This window comes from Drosophila obscura, unplaced genomic scaffold, assembly GCF_018151105.1.
Source record: "Drosophila obscura isolate BZ-5 IFL unplaced genomic scaffold, ASM1815110v1 contig_97, whole genome shotgun sequence".
NCBI classification, from domain to species: Eukaryota; Metazoa; Arthropoda; class Insecta; order Diptera; family Drosophilidae; genus Drosophila; species Drosophila obscura.
In genome coordinates, this window is record NW_024542891.1 from 829246 (window position 1) to 846857 (window position 17612).

At 45.6% G+C, this 17612-nt stretch overlaps 1 protein-coding gene across 1 annotated transcript; it reads right to left on the minus strand.

The window, feature by feature from the left end:
* Positions 1-5628: 5628 nt before the first annotated feature.
* Positions 5629-6927, minus strand: LOC111074375 (thioredoxin domain-containing protein 9-like). The gene is made up of 2 exons (XM_022367129.2): positions 6657-6927; positions 5629-6593 (listed from the first exon to the last, which is right to left on the minus strand). The coding sequence occupies exons 1-2, from the start codon at positions 6831-6833 to the stop codon at positions 6126-6128; spliced, it is 645 nt and encodes a 214-aa protein (XP_022222821.2). The 5' UTR covers positions 6834-6927; the 3' UTR covers positions 5629-6125.
* Positions 6928-17612: the final 10685 nt, after the last annotated feature.

Consider the following 17612-nt stretch of genomic DNA (forward strand, 5'->3'; position numbering starts at 1 on the left):
TCTTCTCATGTGCGTGAAACGACAATACATGTGTCCGTAATCGACTTCGTACTTCGCTGGCTTTTGCCACAGCCACTGCCAATGCCACGGCTCCTCCTGCCACACTCGCTCTTCGTCCGATTGCCATTCCAACCCAGACCTCATCCCACCCCCCACCCCCCCCACCGCTTCAGCAAGCCTCATTCCTCTCCTACATATGTATATGTGGATATACATCTTGGGGCCTGAGCCTAGGAAATAGTGTAATAAAGGACAGCTGAAGCTCAATCTGAGCCTGGTCCTTGGGATTAGCGAATTCCGTTGCCATTTTTTTCACACACATCGCAAACAGAGTTGGACACCTCTCAACCACCCATCTGCCCAAGCTACCACCCACATGTGTGTGTGTGTGTGTGTGTGTGTGTGGGTGTGAGTGTGGCAAAAGACAGAAAAAAAAAACAATCACGAACAGATTTATCGCGTTCATATTCCGCCTGATGCGATATGTGACCAAGAGGGTGGTCTGAGGGGCAGAGCAAGAGTGGGGAGTGAAGAGTGTGAGAGCAAAAAAAAATGAGTCCAACTCCCCCCACATAGTACCACTTCTCCTTCCCATTCCCCATGCCTGCCTGGCCTCCCTCCCTCCCAGTGGGTGAAGACCACAAAATGGGATTACATTACTCAAAGAAATTTATTTTGACAGAACTAATATTTTGTCCCAGAGATCAGCCCTGGCCTGGTGCCTGGTCCCTGGTCTCTGGGCCTGATGTGGCCGCCTGCTCTGGACTGGTTCGAGCTCTGATTGCGTCCTTAGAGGAGAAACAGAAGGATGAGAAGAAGAAGAAGGCGAAGGCCGAGCAGGGGGCGATGGTTGGGCCAACAGTTGGGGTTGCGGTTTGGAGCTGATGCGGGTGGGCTGGGCTGGGCATGTGTGATCTGTGGGTTTTAAGAAAATTAAACGAATATGTTGGAGGAATATCAATAATTTTAAAGATCTTAAATGGGACTCGGGGCGAGTGGACCCAAATGTATCCGTTCTATGATGGGAAATCTGACTTCTTTTGCATTATACAACGAATTTGCCTTTAAGGATCTTCTCAAGCCATCTTAGTGTAGTAATTTATAGTTGATGCTCATTTTTGTTCAGTTTTTGGGCTATATTTTGGATATAATTTATATCTAAATTAAACCTGTTTACGGGCATTCACCCTACGTATTAATTATTTTATTTTATTTTATTAATTTACACACATACTTGCATGTATGTATCCTTTAATTCTACATTGTAGATGTAGAATATACATATATACTGTCTGAGTACGGGTATAAAAGTTGAGTCGCGTCCCCTGAAGCGACTCACACGTTCCTTCTCGTTTTACTTTTTTTGGTGCCCCACTTCTTCACTTTCCAACCTTTTGAAGGTCTGATCATTTGCCCCTGAAGGATCATCTCTGGCTAGAGTTTCGTTTCGAAGTTCTAGAGTTGGCGACAGTCAATGAAGCTGCAAGAATGTTTCGATTCAATTCTTTGCGGTTTGATTTGGTTTTTTTTTGGGTTAGATTGGACAGGGGCCCATTGGGCCGTGGTGGCTGGGGTAGATCGAAATGGCAGCCAATTTTCGAGTCCTGACTTGATAAACGCTAAAACGAGGCAGGGCGGGAGACTTATTTGCATGAATACCCCAAGAAAATATATGTACATACATACATACATATATATGGTTGTATATGTAGATGTGTCTGGGCATATCCTTTTGGCGTTGTCCTGTCCGTTTCGACGACCACTTTCAACTTTATTTTTTTATATTTTTTATTTTGTTGCTATTTGCATTGCGACTGCGTGTGGTCCAAGTATGTGTGTTTGTACGGGTGTGTGTGTGTGTGCAGGACTTTTCTTGCTTTATTTTTCCAACAGCAGAAAACTTTTCTTTGATGCAATATGTACAAACGACCCCGGGACCAGCTAACGGCCACCAAAAAGGACCAAATGCGAATAGATGTTGTCCCCCACAGTACCCTCCCCCTCTATATACATATGTGTGTGTGTGTGCTCCAATGTGGCCAGCACCCACCGCCCACCACCCACCACACCCCTCGTCATTCGCGTCCACGACTCGACGACGACTCTGCTCGACCCTCACGTACGAACTTTGGCCATAACAACAACTGTGGCCATTACGATGCTGTGGCACACACATGTAGCGGCGGCGGCGGCGGCGGCGGGTCCCTTGGTCCTTTTGGACATTCCGTGCAGAGGCTCAACCGTTAGCAACCGCCTGCTACCTTGCTCGACCAGCCCACCAACCCACCAGCCCACCAACCCGCCAACCCACCAACAGAGCCACCACCACCACAATCGCTGGCAGCAGAAGCAGCAGCAGCCGCCATCAAAAAAGGCTTTCAATGGTAGACGAGGGCCTGCCCACCCCACACCATCACACTGCCCCCACCCACTGCTTCCTCGACCAGCTCTGTGTCCGTGCCCTCTCGTCCTGTTGTCCGTTCCGTTGCCATGTCGGACAGCAATGGCGATATTTGCTTTCCGTTGGCAGTGTTTTTCGCCATGAAACGAAATGAAACAAGTGGCAAATGCTGTCGTGGATGTAACGACCATCGGATACTCCTTACCAAATGATAATTCTTATAGCTAAAATAATCATAATACGTTCGAAATGGTAGGGATAAGTAAGTGAAGTTATGAATTCTCCAGTGGCGTAAATTTTCAATACTGCACCATTAACTGGCGTATACCATAAAGTGATGCACCCCAAGCCGAACCTCCCCGCCCAACCGACCGAGGGGCGCAGCCGCATGACGCGCGACTCGTGTTACCGAACCGATCGCGAGCATGCAGCAAAGATAGGTGTTAGACTAAAATTCGAGGAAAATTAGAGCTAAACACAACATAAAGAAATAAACATGCAAAGATAGCTAAGAAATAGTATTAATTACGGGAAAGGTATGTTAGTATTAGTGATTTAAGAAGAGGAAGGGAATTAGTGGTGGATATTATATGGTAGAGGGAATTGAAGTCCGAGCATAGGACCCTAAATGGTTCGTGCAAGGAATAATTCGATCTACAAAGCGGAAGGAACAGAGGAACAAAGGAATACATTTTCTAGTAGGTCTAATAGGAATCGTAGAGTTTATGCGGCTTTATTTATTAAAGATCAATTGATGCTATGTTGGATATCCTTGAGATTCAAGTGGAAAGATTGAAAATAACTGCGATAAGTGCACTGAATAGCTCCGATTGTAATAATTGTAACATCTAACAGGCTGTAATGATATCTTATTCCGATATGATATATAATTTCCAAATGTCAAATTGATTGCCTCGAAACATCAGCCTGTAACACACATAAACACAATATACCCTTGTTTACTTTGCTGGGCCAGGGTAGATGCCAAATGAAAGGCAGGGAAAACAGTGTGTGGGTAGGGGGAGGAAGGACAGGGAACGACGACCGACGGTCGACAGTCAACGGTGGACGGTCCACCCAGCCTCCTCCCTCTTCTCCTTGAATATGTGTGTGTGTGTGTGTGTGTGTGTGTGTCCGTGGGAGGTGGCAGGGGGGGTGGGTGTATGTTCTGTCCACGCCGTATATGCGGGGTGGATTTTTCGCCATTATTGTAACAATTTTGATCAATGGCCCTATTTTTTGGGGGACGCTGTCCGCCAACCCAGAGCGAGATGCAGCACTAAAATCATTCAAGGATTCGCATGGTGTATCCACTGGATTTGGTTCGGGTTCGGTTTTGGTTTTGGTTTCGGGTCCTGGTGGCCTGGCTTCTTGGTGTGGCACATCGATTGTGGCATTTGTTTGCAGCTGTACGGAATAGTTTTTCAGCATTTATTTAAACAAATAAAAAAAGTCCATTAAACTGCGTTAATTATAGAAATTTCTGTTTGCTTTTCCACAGTTTTTTTTATGGCAAAAAATAAATTAAATAAGCAAGGAATTTCGAATGGAATTTCGCATGATATTCCGGTGCTAATTGGTGAACAATTTGTATCGAATTTTTCATGCTAGGAAAGTCGCATTTTTAGTTTAATATTTCAATTCTGAATGGATATGTGTGAACATTTTAAAATAATATATCCAAAATCGTTAAACAAGAACATAAATATATTATACATACCTACTGCTATAAATTAAAATTAAATGTGTTAAAATGTATATTTAATATTTAATTTAATATTCATATTTATTGTTTTGCTTCCTACATAGAGTATCTTCCTAAAATCGATCTACCTTCTGCCCTATATATTTTATAGAGCATTATTTAGTCCAGTTGTGGTACGTCTTCTAGTACCAACTTATTCTTTGCGTTATTTTTCATGTTTTTTTTATTTTTTAATATTTATTTTTGCTGTGTCTGCTACTTTTTCGTCTCTTCTCTCCGCTACTTATTCGTGGGTGTGGGAGTGGGTGGTGGCACAACGACGCGTGACTGTTATTATTTGTGCTTTGGCCTTATGACCACACTCACACATGCAGACCAGACCTCCCACCATTGCCCGCCGCCCCCCCCAAAAGCCCACCCCACCATGCCACATATTCCACTGCGAATCCCCCTGCCTGGCACATATGTGCGACCACAGGCCATGACAACATTTCGGGCTAATCGAAGATAACCCTTGGCTGCCAGTGTCGCCCGTCCATGTGCCTCATCCTCTCTTTCGCTGGGCTTTGGCAATTTTTTATGCATGGCTCCCGTTTGCCATTCAATTCGTTTCGATTCCTTTTCGATATCTCCTTTGTTGTTGCTGCTACCCATTAAATTTACGACACAAAACGCAGTCGAGCAAACAAACAAGCAGACAAACAAACAAACAGACAGACGGAGAGACAGACAGACGGACAGAAAAACAAATCGCCGCGTAGGCAAACAAACAAACCGAAAGGGCAAACATTTTTATAAAGTCGCCAACGATGCCAATGAGTGGAGCAGAAGAAAGTATATAAAGGAGGCAGACCGCCCACCCACCCATCCAACCAGCGTCCCCCCGCAAAGTCGGCTAGAAAATAGAAGAGTTGCGGGGGCGGGAGAGCGGGGTGTTCGGTGGAGCATCTCTAAAATGGAGGCAACTGGAACTGGAGCTGGAGCTGGGACTGGGCCACATGTTTGTGGACATTTATGCAAACTTTTCTATTCTTATTTTTGCCTGTTTGGATGTGTGTGTGGGGGGTCTGGGTCCAGTTAGGGATACTTTTCCCCATTTGTGAAGGGAGTGTGTGTGCGTGTGTGTGTTTGTGGGGTTTGGGGTGGTGCCAGGGACTGTGTCTATTTGGTGACTTTTACTCAAATTTGATTTGGATTCGATTTTGGGCTTATTGCGAAGAGAGTGAGAAGGGTAATCAAGTGGAGGAACGAGTTGTGGTTGTGCGAAAAAAAAATATACATATAATTTTAACCAGAAGGAAAGATATAAATGTGTGTGTAGAAAATGATATACAGAGAGATACATAATGATAGATAAATTCCAGATCAAATCACTATAGAATTACTGCAATTAAATACGGGGCTATGGGAATTATGAAAGAGCCATAAAGGCCTTGTATAGTGATATTCAATGATTGCTTTACAGCGCCGCAAAAAGATTTAAAATTAACCCAAAAATCTATTAGACAATTATTTTTGGTTCTTGTTTTTTTGCCCATTTTTGTATATATTTTTTCTATATCTTTTACATTTACAATTTAAGAGCGTTTTATGTGTGGAGGATGTGTGGATTGCGTCCAAGGGCACAGACTTCTCAGTGCGCCACTCGAGGATGCTTGCAAATTTCTGTCACAAACCACATGGTACAAATATTTAAAAGTGTATTTGAAAACAGTGTCAAAATGTTTGCATAACCGTGCGTAAATCGTGGATAGTAGTTTAGAGTTAATAAACCGCCCAGACGGGGTGTAAAGCCAACCAAATAATTATGCTGTACGTGGGGGAGCAATGCGTGGAGAAGAGAGCGTAGTAGGCACTGCCCCATAAATAAATAACTCTTAAAAGGTGTGCCCAATCTAAGCTTAGATGCCTGTGCTAGCTATTGATCTGTGTGTGCGCTGATTCGTTTCGTTTGTTACTGTGAGTGTGGATGTATGTGTGTTGCTGGGAGCTGCTTGCGGAATGGGAGGCTGCAGTTAGTTAGTCAGAGTCATCGGAATCGCAGCCGCAACCGCCGCCACGTATTGTCTTTTTGGGCTTGTTAATGTACGGCTTGTGTTTCACATCTGGCGGCTGCAACAGATCACCTTTGTAGTCAATGGCACCGGAGTGGGCGATGCGCCACTCGAGAATCTCCGTGGAGAAATCGTCGCAGTTGCCCAGATCGGTGAATCCGACAATAAAGTCACTTGTCTTGCTGTCCTTCACCAGGACAATTGTGGGTATCACCTCGATGCGCAGGCGTTTCGTCAGGAAGTGGGACTTTTCGGCGTTCAGCTTGCAGAACTTGGCCTCCACATGCTTGGCGGCCAGAGTCTTCAGGTGCATGTCCACAATGCGACAGCGCTCGTTGCTGTCTCTGTAGAAGTGGCACACGATATTGGGTGAATTTTTCGACACCTCAAAGAACTCTTTCTCGCTGGCCAGCTCCGTGTAGGTGCCGTGGCCCTGCGGGAAGGGGACAAGCAATTGGCTCCAGCTCCCAGTGTTAGCTCTCATCACAGTACTCACGTTTTTGAGCCACTCTTGCTTCTTTGCGTTCAGCTCTTTCATTTCGCGTAGGCGCTGCTCGCGCAACACCTTCAGATCATCGGAGTCCAGGCTGTCCAAGCGGTCCAGCTGCTGGTCCAGCTGCTGCTCGATGGTCTTGGCCGCATTGACCAATTTATTTTCCAACGGGCTTGCCATGGCTGCTGGCAAACAAAAAAATTCCGTATTTATTTTAAGTTTACACAAGCGTTTGGTTGTTCACTGAACACTCCCGAAAGTATTGTGACTAAATAATGTCTGAGTACTCGATAGAGAGAACTTTTAAAAATTCATCGACTTGTTTGTGTTATATAAAGAAGTGAAGTTAAAAGAAATGATGTATTTGTTTCCATGAAAAATAAGAATGTTTTCGGTTAGAAATTGCTACTCGTTTTTTATGTCCAAATTAGCATTAATCGTTCAGCCACCAACCAGCATGATAATGCAGGTCCGACCCCTACCTTTAAGACACGTCATCAATGAACAGATCGCCAAGGAACAGATGTTGCCAGCCGGCATATAAAATTACCAAAATACACAAAATAGAAATGCACATCAGGAACCAAAAGAACCAAAAAATAAATGAAAACAAATAAAAATTGCCCAACAAGGTGCAAATTAAATGAATTCAAATACCGACTGTGGTTGGCGACACTGACTGGAGGGATATGCCAACGTGTGCCCGTTGCCCGTATAGGGTGGGGGGTTACAGGGAGTCCGAAAAGGGACGATTCAGGACACATATTGGATAGGGAAAAATACGCAGATGTCTTCAAAAGCGACTTTCATATTACACGAACGCACACACACACATAAATACTCGCGAGTATGCACACCCATACAGATGAATGGGCCGCCGCCGCCCAGCGAGTCCTGTTCGTCGCTATCCTATCTGTCCATTTGGAGGTGATATTCGATGGGAGGTATATTCGCTGGGCGATGGGATTTGGGCAGACAATGCACATGATAAGAGATTATAAGAGCGGAATATATCTTAGCGGAGATTCTACCCCTAGCTGGGTTTTCTTTCTTTCTCAAAAGGAATCTTTTCCATGAATCTCTTCATAATTATTAGAAATATCCATCTGAGCCTTCCACATCTTTTTTTATTATGTGCTTCCATGGAGTCCTATATCTGTGGGAAGGGACTCCTCTATCTATCCATAAAGTACAGGCCATCCTTACGGGCAAAAATAATAATACCAAAATAGTTTCAGGGTATCTAAGGCTTCGTTCTGCCCGAAGTTGAGGCTGATGTTCCCTTCTTGTTTTTGAATAAATGAAAAATTTGAAAAACGTTCGCGATCTCATATGACGAAACGGGACATGCAAACTACAAAGGAAACAGCAACAACAGCAGCAGTGTGGCAGGAACATGAGGGCCATTTCCACTACACCACGTGCGTGCCTCTCTGCCCCTCTCCCCTCTCCCCTCTGTGTGTGTGTGTGTGTGTGTCTGCCACCAGATTGCCGCAAGGTAAAAAAAAGTGCACACAAAAATCAACGCGACGCGCCTGGTCCTCTCATATATATATATACATATATATGTATGTATGTAGTATCTCCTATGTCCTGTGCGTCCTGTATCTGAAAGTGAGCCCGAGCCCAAACCCAAGTCAAGCCCATGTCCTGTGTGTCCTGTATGTGTGCGTACGAGCATTTCATTCTTCTGCTTCTTTTTTTACATTTTTTCATTTTTTGCATATCACAGAGAGGGTTGGGGTGCGCGGTGCACGGTGCGGCATCATCGCATCGAGGGGTTGGAATCATCATTTGAATAATTCGACATTTGCGGCGGCCGTCGAGTTCTGGCCTGGTCCCCGAGTCCCGCTTCCACCTTTGATTTCCACCTTTCCACGCGCCACAGCCGCGCATCGAATGACGAAAATTTCGTAATAAATAAATAATCCTTTTCCCTGTGTGTGTGTGTGTGTGTGTGTGTGTGGAAAAACTATGCCACGAAGCAAACATCAAGCGGCGCGGGGAAAATTTGCTCGCAATTTCAAAATTATGGATGAAAAGAAATGAGGCCATGCAAATGTATGTAGATACAATATGAGTATTAAGGGGGGTTGCCTTGTATTTAGGGTTGGGGATGGTATTGGGATTGGGAAGGGTAGGGCTGGGTAGGCGCCGGGGGGTGAAGGTGATCCATGTGTATGTCTCGCTCGGTTTAAGCCGAAACCAAAATCGAAATCGAAATTTATCCAAATGGCAACGGCAACACCTGGCCACCATCGGCAATCGATACTGCTCATCCTCGTCCACGTCCACGTTGTGATATCCCCTGGCTTTTGTGGACAATTGCCCTTCGAAACGGCATCGAATGAGGTTCATTTCTGGCCAACGGTTGGGTTGTGGTGGTGGTGTGGGGGCCGGCACAGCATTTGATTATGCGGGGCATCAACAAAATGGCTGGGGAAGGTCACCATTTGGGCTGAAATTCAGTTAAAATCGTTCGGTTACTATGATTCCACAAGCCGTACTTCAAAGCAAAATGAATTGGAACTAAGTTGAAGATGTAACTGATATTTCATTCATTTTATTAATATTTGATTGATTTTAGCGCATTTTAGTTTTGCTTTTATGCCCTCAAACAGCTTTCAACATGTCTGATTTTTTTATTCTGACGATGTCTTTTATGTCTTTTGCTTACCAGTTCTATAATTGGAATATTATTATAATTGATAAACGCTCTGCTAAAAATAAATCGCATAACTTCGGGTGGGATTCCAGCACATAGAAAATATAGTTACAAAATTTTGCAAGGCTTTAATTACTTTCTTCTATTTTCTACAAATATACTCAATATATATTTAGAATGCACATATACCTTTTTCACATGAATGGAAAGTTATTCATTTAATATTTAGTTGTTCTTAAAGTTTATGGAAATAATATTTTGATTTTTTTTTGTTAATATATACTTATAGTAGATAAATGAAAAGAAATCCAACTCATTTTTTTCTTGGTTTTAATAGTTTTTTTTTTTAAAGTAATATCAATGCACATATACATATTTCTTTCTCTGCTGTTTTCTCATCCTTTATATCATCTACAACAGAATTCTGCTTGCCTGAAGGGCATTTTGACACTTCTTCTCTTGGAATTTCTCTCAGTGCAAGCGACATTAGCATCGTTAAATTTGTGTATTTGAAAATATTTTTCAAAAAATTCATTTCCATTCCGCCCATTTGCAGTTGCGTGCTTTCAACCCTTCTGCAAAATACAACAACAACAACAACGAAAAAAAAAATCCAAATCAGAGAAATTTGCCTGTTGTGCCATTTTTTAATTTTTCGCTTCTTTTTTTTTTTGTCATTGTGCTGCCTGCCATACTGCGCCCCGGGACAACCCTCTAAGCCCCTTAACCCTTTTTCCACCCATTTTTCACGACCCAGAACCACACATTCCACACCCCACACCCCACACCTAAAACCAATTGCAATTGCAGTTTCGCCAATGTGCCGGAAAATGCACAGCAGCATCCTCGGCATAAGGGGAAAAATCGCAACAGCCCAAAAACCCGAAATTCGAAATCGCAAATCCATCATGAGGTGTGTGCGTACAGTCCTCATATCCTTCCACTCTCTCAGCTCCGCTGCTGTTTTGTGTCCTTATCCGATCCGATTTCGCTCAACTCATTAACCACTTGACTAATTGCTGATTTTCCTGCTCCGAATCCGGATCCGGCTGCGCGCTGCGGCTGCGGCTTCTGCTATTTCTCCTTCTCCTGCTCCTGTCTAGAGGATAACTCAAATGTAATTTCCTGTATTTTCCCCTTTTTTTTTTTGCCCTGCACTTTTGACCCAAAAGAAAGACAGAAAAACACTGAGCACAGAGCACAGAGCACAGAGAGACAGAGAGAGAGATCACAATGGGATAATTGTGAATCGGGGATTGGCGCCTTATCGCATTACACGGGCTCCTCACTCAATTGTCCTCAGAGTCTGATGTTTGTGGCATTAATCGCTCCCTTCACACCTTAACAATACCGCAAAAAGTTGCCCAGCATCCCGTGCAACAGCAACAGCAACAAAAACATCCTCATATTCACACGCACTTTGAACCCTGATCCACAAGGACTCTGGACTCTTGTAGAGCGGCAAAACCAGTAGCCGATGGATGGGAAATAGAGGAATGGTCCCTCCCGGTCCAGGGGCCAGCATCCCCTAACCTTTCGCACCCAACATCAACAGTTTTTTGGTGTAAAAAACCAAGTTTTTGACATTAAACTGCACAACATGATGTTATATAATACACATAATTGCTCGACTCAAAGGACGGTGGAATGGGCACAGCAACAGGAGCAGCATCATTCATTGGCTCATTGCGATTGCGGGGCCCAAAAGTCAAGGACCCTTGAAATTATCTGAAAAATCCCTTTTTTTTCCCCCTCCTGCTTGTGCTGCTGTGCCTGGATTCTGGCTTCTCGGGTTCTGTGTCTGACAGAGAGAGTGAGTGAGAGACGGAGCGAGCATCATTTCAGTGTTTTCATTTATTATTTTTCCACCAATTTTTTGTCCTTTTTTTTTTGGGTGTTTTGTTGCTCATAAATTGCCGCTAAATGGCTAGATGAGCGACGCCGGGGGGATGCTGGCTTGCTGGCTGGCTGGCTGGCTGGCTGTCTGGGCCTGTCATTGGTTTGTTTAGGGTTTGATGTGTCAATATTTGACAGATCAAATTGATATTTATACGTTTATGGTATAATACTCGCACGGACAGACTCGACTCGACGCGACTCCCTCTCTCCCTTTCGAATGGTGTGTGTTTTGGCAGCGACTACTTACCAGCTGACTAATTGGTTGATTAATGAATTGGCTCGAATTAGAGGCGCGTTATTACTGGCAGAGTGGACAATGGGGGTCACTACCGGCCTGGGGGTCAATCCACATCCATTCCCAATAGCCATTGATTGCCTGGAGGAGAGGTTAATGACCGCGACCGACTGCCTTGATGGGCTCTGTGGGCTCTGTCTATTGATTGCTGGAGACGTTGGACAGTTCCATGGAATTGGATCAGCCATCATCTCTGGTTTTCAAGTTCTCTACGATTTTTGAACATTGAAAATATCTTTCAGGGCATTCAAATTTCGTTGCAACTTATTTTATGATCTTTAAATTAATTCTGAAAATACTATAAGAGCTCGCATGAACTTCCCATAGCTTGCAATGTGTCTGTCAGATCTCAGAGATTTTCAGATTTCAATATCAAATGCTCTAGAGTGTTTCACGCAATCTTTTCGAGGGCTAAGCCGTTCTTTCTTTCGTTCGTCTTTTGGTCCGATTGTGGATCAATCATCTCGTTAGGGGATATTGCGCCTGCTAGGGCCTCCCTAGCATTGTCTGCTCGAGGACTTTTATGCTGCATTGCTGGCGATGCGGCGGCACAGCTGGCTGGCGTGGGACCACAGGCAAAGGACCGACCCCTCGCTGAGGGATGACGCCTCTGTCGCGGTCTGCAGCCTCCGTTTATCCTTCAAGGATCTCCCTCTTTGTGTTCTTTTCGCTGGAAAAGAAGGCGCCCGCTCCGCTTCGCTCTGTCTTGGCAACTGTTACCTTTCCCTTTTGAACGGTACCTAATCATTATAAATTATGGATGTGGCCTCGAAAAGGGGTTAACAACTTTCTCACGATCTATAAAAAAAAATTGAAAATGAAAAGGGAAAATGAAAATCCATTAAAATGTTTCCTCTCGCCTCGTCTCCGAATGGGATGGGATGCTGTTTTTTTTGTTTTTTGTATTTTAGGGTGGGGTTGTACGCGAATGTCATGTGCAATAATTCTTTTGATACTTCTTCGAGGCTCCTTGCCCCTGCTTTTCCTGCTTCCGTTTTAGGGCCGATGTAACGGCTTTTATCTTTGCCCCTTTTTCTCAAGACGTAAACGAAGGATCGACGGATCGAAGGATCAACGGATCGACGGAACGGAACCCATCGAACTGACGTTCAACAAATGGCACAAAAATGTTTTTTTTTCCGGCCAGTCTGTCACTGGGATTTATGATCACATTTAAGAGGGGGTTCGGTTCGTCTCTGGAGTTCTCTGGGATCTGCATTAAAGATCCGCAAAGTAGAGTTACGTAGTCGTATAGGAATCAAGTTCATTGCCCACAAATCGGAATGTTTTCGGTTTGATTTCTGCAGAAACTCATTGCTCGACGTTGTCATCGTTTTCTCAGCAACTTTTCCTATTTACATTTGTTTGTTTATCGTATTTATTCTCTCTATTATTACAATTATTATTATTATTGGCATATGTGCTGTCTCCCTACCTGCCTCCCTACCTCCCTGCCTGTCTGTCTGTCTGTCTGTGAGTGCTAGCATCGGAAATGTGTACAATTTCATTTGTGGTTGGTGTGGGTCCTGTTCCCAGCCACCCACTCGCACAATGTCCTTGTCCTTGCAGTCGTTTGCCAGAATTTAGCCGCCAATGTAACAAACGCAATGGAGAAAATTGTAGAAAAAATAAAGGGAAGGGAAGGGGAAACAGCAACGGGAAAAAGCCGAAGAAAAGTTCCAAATGAAGACGGACCTGGACCTGGAGGAGAGCGAACCATGTAATGTGGATAACATTTCAGGAGGAGGCAGGACATAGCAACAGCAGCAACAACAACAACAACAAAAACTGCAGCAGCAAAAAGGAGCAGCATGAGCTGAAGCAGAAGCTGAAGCAGAAGCAGGAGCAGAAGCAGGAACAGGACTTGGCGATGAAGTTGCTACGGAAATTCGTTATTGTGTTACCACAGGCGATGTGTCTGTGTCCCAATGTTGTTGCCCCCCCCCCATGCCGCCCATCATGCAGCGTCCCCATCCACATCCACATCAACATCCACAGTCCGTTTCAGTTCTAATAACAACAACGTACAGTGGGCTGAAGCTGAAGAGAAAAGGGGATACAAAAGTCGCTGGAATGGGAGAAGTCTGGCTCCCATAATAAATACCTTTGGATATCCTATTGCTGATCTGTTTGGATTATCCCTTGGTTTGTTATCGATAAAATGAATATTGTATAAATATTACTGATAAACGCTAAATAGTCGATTAGATGTATATCGATTATTTATCGTTACATTTATGTTAAGCTGCTGCCAGCCGAATTTGCGTTTGCGAGTAGAAGAACACCCTTACCAAAATCGATTATTTATCAATCGGTTATCGATTATGGTTGGTTAATTTGTTACATTTCGATTACACTAAGCTTCTTACGCTGTTCGGTGGGGACCCCAAAAAAAGCACAGCCACTGTGCAGCGGCAGCGACGCGAGCAGAGAGAAGAGCAGCGCAAAACGCGCGACGGCGTCCACCTTTTTGCCTGGAATAAGAAGGAGCGAGCAACCTTTTGCATACACGACAATATTTTAATATGCAAAATTTCAAATACTACTTACACACACACACACACACAGACAGAGATAGATAGAGAAAGACGCAAACAGATACAGATACATGTATGCATACGCAGGACATGGCCATAAGACACACACACACCGATACACAGCGTCCCCTCGCATGGGGACGCCGACATCCTTGCTTGGTGATTCCTTTGGTCATATGCTCGACAGAGGACAAACGATGGTAAGGACCTGCCCGGACCGCCCGGTAGACTGAGGGTCTGACTGAGGGTACGGGTATGCCAAGCAGCTAACGACAGAGAGATACATTGAGAGAGAGTGGGAGATACATTGAGCAGGGGGGGGGGTGGCACTGGGTGGGTGGACCCATGGCCGCCCGCTAGGCAGTTGGCAGTGCCCGGCGTGCCCGGCGCGCGTGGGCGTTCTCTGGTCGCCAGAGAGTATCCAATTCGAAAAATTTTGCAAGCCAACCAAGCGGAATTGGCAAGGACGACAACGACTCAGGACGACGACGCAGGACGCAGGACTCAAAGTTGGAGTCAGAGGCGGTCTGTTGCTGCTGTTGCTGCTTGCCTTTTTTCATTTCCTCTTCCGTTGGGCGATGTCCACCGAAGCGCATCATCAACAAGGCAACAGCTCCGAGAGCCCGAGAACACATATGAGCAGGAGGCAGGAGGCAGCAGGCAGCAGGCAGGAGTCAGCAAGCGAAAGGAGAAGCACAAAACGACCCCGGGGGCCCACAGGAGAGAGAACCGGTCCGACCTGGGCCCACTGCAGGTGGTACGCGAACGGACCCGTCCGTCCAACCGTCCGTCCGTTCGGCCGTTCGTCTGTTGCTGGGGAGATTCGGCATCGTTTGGTGGCATATTGAAACGTTGTACAGACTCTCTCTTTCTATTTGCATTTGGGTCGAAGACTTAACCCAACCGAAAGCCAAACCCAGCCCAACCTCCCCCAATACCCTCTTGACCAGCTATGGCTCTTCTTTCTTGGGGACATACGAGTATGTATACTTCGTATACCAACCAACCAACCATCTATCCATCCATTCATCCATCTATCCAACTGTACACACGTCAGGCAGTCAATCAGAGAAGCAGCAGCAGCAGATCCTGATTTACGCAGGTAAAGTTGACTCCGTTTGAGGCTGTCGTATTTGCATTGTTGTGGTGGCCAGGACAGGCCGATGATGTGGGATACAACAGACAAGACAACAGACAGAGGAAACAGGACACAGGACACGGGCGTGTACTGTCCGTGCGTGTGGTGTGCCATACACATACTCGCATGCCAATGCCAATGCCATCCATTTATTTACATAGGCATCGACCTGTGGTGGATGCGAATCGACAGTTCTTCAGTCGATAATGTGTTTGCCTGGACAAATATTGTGCGAGCAGACAGCCCAGTTGGTCAATAGGATGGGCATGGGCTGTGAACTATCGTTATCTACTCTCTCTCTCTCTCTCTGTATATTGTGAAGCAAACCCTCAATCGAACCCTTTTTGGTGCGCTCCAATGGTGGCCACTAATTGGGGCGGGTCTGGCAAATCGATTGCGTATTGTTCTACGCAGCCAGGTGGGGAGCAGAGCTGGAGAGAGGATGAAGATGGAGATGGAGAGAACTACAAAGGCGAAAGGAAATCGCCAGCTTGCAGTTGTCGCCTCATGTGGAGGCTGCCAAGGCTCTTGTCACAGGACAAGACTTTGCGGGCTGTTGGCGCAGTTTCAGATCTGTTACCAAATGATATGATGCGTGCTCCACATATATAGATATGTACATACATATATACATGCATATATATGATTATATATGTATGGGTGTGTGTTCAGGTTGCTTTTTGGAGCGTGCTCGTGTTGTTGTTTTGACAACATGCGAGACAAAAGCGAGACAAAAGAGAGACGCGGACCGTGGACCGCGGACCATCGACCGTGGGGAGTTTTGGGAATATTTAACAGGAAGAAACCAATAAAACCTAATGATATGAAAAAATGCAATTTTCTGAAACTCGAACGCTCCAACAAACCCACACACACACACACACACACAGACATATGGGTACACACAGCGATATTCGCGCACAATGGGGCAGTGCCACGTCCTGTCGCGCTCAAAGCTCTGTTTACACCAGCGGCACATCCGCCCAATAGGGAAAGGAACGACAGGGAATGACAGGGTTCAGTTATTTGAACTGTTACTTAAACTGTTTACTGCTACTGCTGCTGGTACTGCTACTGTTACTGCTACTTTTACTGTTACTGCTACTGGTACTACTACTGTTACTGCTACTTATGTTGCTCCTGCTGCTCCCGCTACTCCTTCGACTGGCAGTGTCTTATGCCACTGATATATCTCCCTTTACAGTGATTACGACTTCAGCTGCTAGTCACTACTCCTGTTCACTGCTCCTTGTCATTGCTTCTGGTCACTGCTCCTGGTCGCTTCTCCTAGTCACTGCTGCTAGTCACTGCTCCTGGTCACTGCTCCTGGTCACTGCACCTAGTCACAGCTCCTGGTCACTGCTCCTGTTCACAGCTCCTGGTCACTGCTCCTGGTCACTGCTCCTGGTCACTGCTCCTGTTCAGTACTCCTGGTCACTTCTCCTGTTCACTGCTCCTGGTCACTGCTCCCAGTCACTACTCCTGGTCACTGCTCCTAGTCACTGCTCCTGGCCACTGCTCTTAGTCACTGCTACTCCTACACAGCGTCGCTGTCTAGTGTGAACGCGGCTTAACTTTGATTTTCCGCTTCAAAAATCACAAACATCCAGAGAGCAGCGCTCATCTTGGTCCAAGTCGTTGCTTCCACTTCCACATCCACATCTTGCTCATCCCCTCACCACACATACTCGTGTATGTATGTGTGTGTGTGTATCCATCTTTAGCTGCTCCTCTGCTTTAGGTCCTGCCACGATTGTCCCCGCTGTCATATGTGAAGTTCTGTTTGGCGTTTGTGGATTTTATATTACCGACTCGCTGCCTCCTCCGCCTTCCTTACTTCCAGGAACAACAAAGTGGAGCTGAGAAAAAATTGAAACGCGAACTTGGCTTCAAAAGGAAATGTCTCGGGTGGAGAGTCGGTGAGTCGGAGAAGGAGAGGGAGAGGGAGAGAAAATGAAATGATTGACAACGGGAAAACATAAACATGGCATCCAAGCACTTGTCCACTCGCCTGGCAAATGGATTGAGAAGTAGTGCCATGCCACGGGTAGGAGCACATGACAGGGCTCTCCCACTGCCCCCCCATCGGGTGCGGGTGGTGGTGGTGGTGGGGGTAGCAGACCATACATAAATGACAATGTATTACCGCTAAACGGGGACATCAGAAGGGCCAGAAGGGGTTGCCAGGGGGTGCCAGGGGGTGGCCAGTGTCGGAGGGGATGGCATGGGAGGACGAACCGGATTGCCAATGGCCAAGAGTCGGGCATGTAAGCAATTTTCCAAAGTACTTAGTCAGCATCTTTTACCCCTTTGACTCGATAACCCACTCTCTCCCACTCACTCTCGCACTCACTCTACCACTCACATCACATGTCCTGTGATGTCCTGGTCCGGGGTGACCGTTCGTCACACTTACACACACACA